General features: G+C 45.0%; 1 protein-coding gene across 1 annotated transcript; it reads left to right on the forward strand.

The window, feature by feature from the left end:
• The first annotated feature begins 4,162 nt into the window (after positions 1-4,162).
• Positions 4,163-4,971, forward strand: LOC119657311 (transcription initiation factor IIA subunit 2). The gene is made up of 3 exons (XM_038064170.1): positions 4,163-4,352; positions 4,467-4,701; positions 4,761-4,971. Exons 1-3 carry the CDS (start codon positions 4,281-4,283, stop codon positions 4,790-4,792), a joined length of 339 nt encoding a protein of 112 aa, XP_037920098.1. The 5' UTR covers positions 4,163-4,280; the 3' UTR covers positions 4,793-4,971.
• Positions 4,972-5,510: the final 539 nt, after the last annotated feature.

Consider the following 5,510-nt stretch of genomic DNA (forward strand, 5'->3'; position numbering starts at 1 on the left):
CGTGGCCGCCACAGATTGTGGTGAAACTTGTACAGCAGGCGGAGCCGTTATCCTGGTCATCGTGATGCCCAGATCTCGAAACGCCCCACAATTAGAGGTTTCTACGAAGTGCTGTCCATTACGGAAGTTCGATCCAGTCAACATGTCAGACGACTCCCGGTTATCCGGTTAGTCGTACCGGATCTTAAATTCTTCCCTCTCCCCAGTTTTAGGTTTGCATTTTATACCTAACTGCCATGTCTTGTGGTAGGTTCCCCAGTATGTTATCTGCAAGGCTGCAATCTTCCTGCACTTTCGTCGCCTACTCCCTGAGTCACCACGGTGGAATTCAGCGATTCAGGCAGAAGCAATCCTCCCTCCTTTCACAACCAGGCGTGGGACCGACTCCGGCGGATATTATTATTATTTCGTCGCTACGCATGCTTCCGAGACGCTTTGGTATCCTTGAGCCACTTAGTTACACTATAATTAACACAGGCTCCGAATCATCAATCCTATACACACACTGTAGCAATTTATGAAATATTAATAAGAAACGTTCTTTCCGTCCGCACCATAATTATAATTATTAAATTATTCTAATTTTTCAACTATGTTCAATTTTTCGATCAAATAAACCAAAAATCTTTTTTGTTTTATTGTTGTTGGTATTATTGTAGTAGGGTCGTTGTCATAAGGGGAAAATAGGAGCCCATTATGCAATTGCAATACATATGTCTTTCAGAGTTCTTAACCGGGACCTTGTGGCTATCCAAGTCTCATTGGAAGCCGGGAGGAGCACTCGAGAGGCAGTTGTGGCATCGGGATACTTCCCAGGAAACGAAATCCGGGCTCCACCGGAGCAAGTCGCAAAACTGACGAAGTATTGCGAGGAGAGGGTGTTATCACTTCTTCTCGGCTGCAATGCCAACGTCCACCACGAAGTCTGGATAAGCAGCGACATCAATCGTAGAGGTGAGTACCTTCTTGAATTTCTTCTTAGCAATAAGTTAGAAATATACAACGTAGGGAACACTCCAACATTTGTGACCAGCACCAGACAGTACTAGATATAACTCTAGGAAATACCCAAATGAACGGAATGGTCAGGAATTAGAGGATGTCGGATGTTTGATCGCAGGATAATCAGATTCGAAATTGAGGGTAACTCCGAAATAGGAAGAATAATAAGGAATCCCAGGAGAACGGATTGGGAATCCTACGCAACGCACTTGAGCAACAACATTGCCCACCTTCAAAGGGGCGGTGACATCAGGAGCGAACTGGAATTAGAAACGGTGGTGGAAAACCTCAACACAATCGTCATTGACGCATATGAGGCCAGCTGTCCGGCTAAGACAGTCAAGTCATCCAGGGATGTACCATGGTGGGACAAGAACCTAGCCAGAATGAGAACAGAGGCACGAAAACTCTTAAACCGGGGACTGGCAGAGGTATAAAAATGCACTGACTGCGTATAGCAACGCGATCAGGGAAGCGGAACGGAACAGCTTCAGGAAATTCTGTGAAGGGATCGAACAGATTACAGAAGCAACCAGGCTGTACAAGGCTGTAGCCAAAGACGAGGGAATATCCTCTGTCTGCTTGAAAAAGGAAGATGGGACATTTACCGAGAATGAGGAGCACAGGGTACACCTGCTTCTCAGAACTCATTTCCCGACAACAGTCTGCCTGACACCCCAACAACGAACAAAAGGGGAAGGAAGGAGAGCTGAAAACTAGCAAAAGAGGTATGCTCAGAAGCTAGGCTAAGATGGGCAGTGGGAACTTTTAAACCACTGAAATCTCCCGGAGTAGATGGCATTTTCCCAGCACTTATCCAGAGGGGCCTAGGAATTATCTTAGAGTCTCTTCTGAGGGTGGTAAGAGGGAGCATAGCACTGGGATACATACCAAGGGCATGGAGACGGGCAAAAGTGGTCTTTATTCCGAAAGCGGGTAAAAAGGACCCTTTTCACCCTAAATCTTTCAGACCAATTTGCCTAACATTGTTCGTACTCAAAACGGTGGAGAAGGTCATAGACAACTATATCAGAACTAATGTTCTAAAGCGTACAGGGTGGGGTATTATCGCTGCCGATGTGGAGTACGGTAGTGGATGAACTCCTGGACGTGTTAACAAATACTGGAATACAAGTCCAGGGATACGCGGACGACATTGTTTTAATCTGTAGGGTCAAATATGAAGATACCCTATGTGATAGAATCCAAACTGGACTAAGGGTTACTAGTGCCTGGTGCAGGAAGGTGGGACTGCGGATCAACCCAGCCAAAACCGCCATAGTACCATTCACTAGGAGGCGTAAACTTGATCACCTGAGAGCCATCTAATGTTAATATGGAAGTGAAACGAGAAACAGAGGTAAAAAATTTGGGAATTATGCTAGACCAAAAATTACTCTCGAAGACACATGTCGGAAACACTTGTCGGAAAGCCACGAGGGCTCTGATGACTTGCAGATCCATAGCAGGAAAAAAGTTGGGTTGCAGCCCGAAGATACTACCTTGGATATATACTGCAATAGTAAGGCCAATGATTACCTATAGAGCGGTAATCTGGGCAGAAAGAACCGAACTCAGCACACAAGCCAGGGAATTACATAAGCTCCAAACGATGGCTTGCGTGTGTATCAGTGGGGCAATGAGGACATGGAGGTCATTCTGGGATTAACTCCTCTTCATCTGCACATACAGATGCAGGCAAGGAGATCAATATTCAGGATGGCCGGTAGTATGAGTGAGGCGGGGAGCTGCCTAAATCGAAGGAAGATGGATATTCTTCCTAGGCGGTATCCCGAATTACTGATACCAAGGGATAACATGACAACGAGGTTTCACTTCGCTAAGAAGTTTGAAACACTTTGGAGTAACAAGGCAAAGTGGGAGAGCGTGGCTGCGACATACGGTTTAAACCAGCAACTGATTACTTGGTACACTGGCGGATTGGTGCAAGGAAAATGTACTTAGAGCCAATGGGCAGGTACACTAGCATATTCCAGGTGAAAATATACGCCATAGACAAATGTGCCTCCTTTAATCTGCAAGGGAACTACAGGGGGCAGAACATAGCTATTCTCACCGATAGCCAAGCAGTGATCAAAGCACTTAGGTCCAACCAGGTGAACTCTAAACTGGTATGGGAATGCCTTGAGAGACTGAATACACTCGGCTCGTCCAACAAGGTCTGGTTACTTGGGTTCCAGGCCATGCTGGGTTGGAAGGCAACGAGGCAGCGAACGAACTAGCCAAGGAGGGAGCAGGGACGCCTTTACACGGGCCAGAAACCTTCTGTGGAATCGGAAACGGTTTTATGGTTATGAATCTAAGAAATGAAGAGAAACGGTTGAGGGAACTATATTGGGCGGGCCTACCAGGGATGGAGTAGTCCACGGTGCTTATTGAGGGATACGAGCCCAAGCGAACAAAGGATTGCTCAAACCTTACCAAAAAGAACCTCCGAATCGTAGCGGGAATTCTCACTGGTCATTGTCGGCTGAACTATCACCTAGGGAAGCTAGGGATATCTACGAACACTGCCTGCAATTTTTGTGAGGAGTATGACGAAACCTCTATACACGTCCTGGGACAGTGTCCGGCACTTGTGCAAAGTAGGTCGAGGCATCTGGGAGAACGCTTAATACCAGATGCAAGGCTGAAAGATCTGGAAGTGGGCAACATACTCAAGTTCCTGACGGTTATAGGCTTGCTTGCGATACTATGATCAATAGGTACACTATAACCAGTAAAAGGGACACAATAGTTCTTCAAGGACGCGGTGCGAATTTCCCTTAACAGAATAATAATAATAATACAATTGCAATTATGTAAATTATACAATTAATATAATTCTGTTAAACCCCAGAGAAAACCCACAATTCATTCGACCGATTCTGACTTATTTCTTACTAATTCCCTTTTTTTAACGTGCGAAGGGAAGTTAATAATTAAGAATTAATTTTTAATTTTTTACTTACCACAGTTTATTATTTCTCGAGATTGCTACGTCATTTCACTGCAAATCTGAAGTCAAATCATAGAACAATAGTCAGAACTACACTTTTGACTTTTTCTGTACCATCAGAAATTGTCTACGCTAAACTGTACATCCTAATAGCTAGATGTCACTGTATGGCTATCGAAAACCACTTGCAACCAACGTCACGTCTTAGAACTTAGCTGTCAAACGGTGTTTATCGATTTGCTCCAGAACCGACTCCTGCATTTTCGTTTTGTACTTCGCCGAGTTTCATTCAGTTCTCGTTCTATCTGGACCCTTCAAAATGTCGTATCAGTTATACCGAAACACCACCCTCGGAAACACCCTCCAGGAAAGCCTTGATGAGTTAATTCAGGTGCGTTTGACCAAGTTTCCTGCCATGGCGGTAGCAGACACTCAACACTTGTTGCTCCTTCAACGCCGCAAGAACTTATCTGTTAACTTTCATATCCGCTTTTGGCTATTTCAGTACGGGCAGATCACGCCGCAACTCGCCTTCAAAGTCCTCCTGCAGTTCGACAAGTGCATCAATTCGGCGCTGTCGCAGCGCGTGAAGGCCCGCGTGACGTTCAAGGCGAACAAACTGAACACATACCGATTTTGTGATAACGTCTGGACGCTGATGCTCAACGACGTCGAGTTCCGCGAGGTCCACGAATTCGCCAAAGTCGACAAAGTGAAGATTGTAGCCTGCGACGGGAAAAGTAAGTTTGGTTTCCCTCAAAATTGGGTTGGTTTCTCACAAGCGCCGCCTTTCTTTCAGATGCTGTAATAAATGACGACGAGAGGAGGTAAGGAACCGCCGCTCAACGGGACGTCGCGTGATCCGCCTAATCCTTTTGTATTCTAAGTTTCTCTCCGTAGCTGTAAACGTTGTTTGAATTTACGTTTTGTTCTGTTTTATAGATTACAGTAATCTTAGTTTTAATAAAATTCTTGGTGGAGTGGAAATAAAATGTCGCCTTTGACTGGTACGAATGCCTTCGGCTTGAATTATTGTTCGTAGCGTTACTTTTGAGAGCACACGTTGTAGATCAGCCACGTTAATTGACAAAGGAAGGTGCACACTTCATTTGTTTTTCGACGGCATCATTTAGCAGGTTAACAAATTTGCTCCATATTTTTTTATGCACACGAAAACAAAAAAATGCTTCTAAAACTCATCAGTTCCTTTTATTATCTCACATTTCTGTCCCGAGTCCTGGAGAGGGGAAGCAATCAGTCCCCGCCGGGGACTAGATTTGGTGTATTTTCAAGCAGCTCGGAACTCCGATTACGACTGGCAGTTATTGCATGTCTGCCTACGTTTATGTGGGTTGATCTGGTAAGAGGCTCGCAAATTACTTCGCCTTTTCTCCTGATAGTTTTCCGGAATCCGCCTGGGTCATCTCAAGATTTGCGGTTCAAACAAAAAGTTGGTTTTGGTTTTTGATTGACATCCTAGCTATGCCTCGCGCCTGCTCCCTGTTCTGAAGTTTGAACTGTTGTTCCAACGTGTTTCAAACTTGTTATT

The sequence above is a fragment of the Hermetia illucens genome, chromosome 5, assembly GCF_905115235.1.
Source record: "Hermetia illucens chromosome 5, iHerIll2.2.curated.20191125, whole genome shotgun sequence".
NCBI classification, from domain to species: domain Eukaryota; kingdom Metazoa; phylum Arthropoda; class Insecta; order Diptera; family Stratiomyidae; genus Hermetia; species Hermetia illucens.

Coding starts and splice junctions, on each gene's coding strand:
- LOC119657311 (XM_038064170.1), top strand. CDS start 4,281: ATGTCGTATCAGTTATACCGAAACACCACCCTCGGAAACACCCTCCAG. Junction 4,353..4,466: donor GCCTTGATGAGTTAATTCAG/GTGCGTTTGACC, acceptor TGGCTATTTCAG/TACGGGCAGATCACGCCGCA. Junction 4,702..4,760: donor TGTAGCCTGCGACGGGAAAA/GTAAGTTTGGTT, acceptor CCTTTCTTTCAG/ATGCTGTAATAAATGACGAC.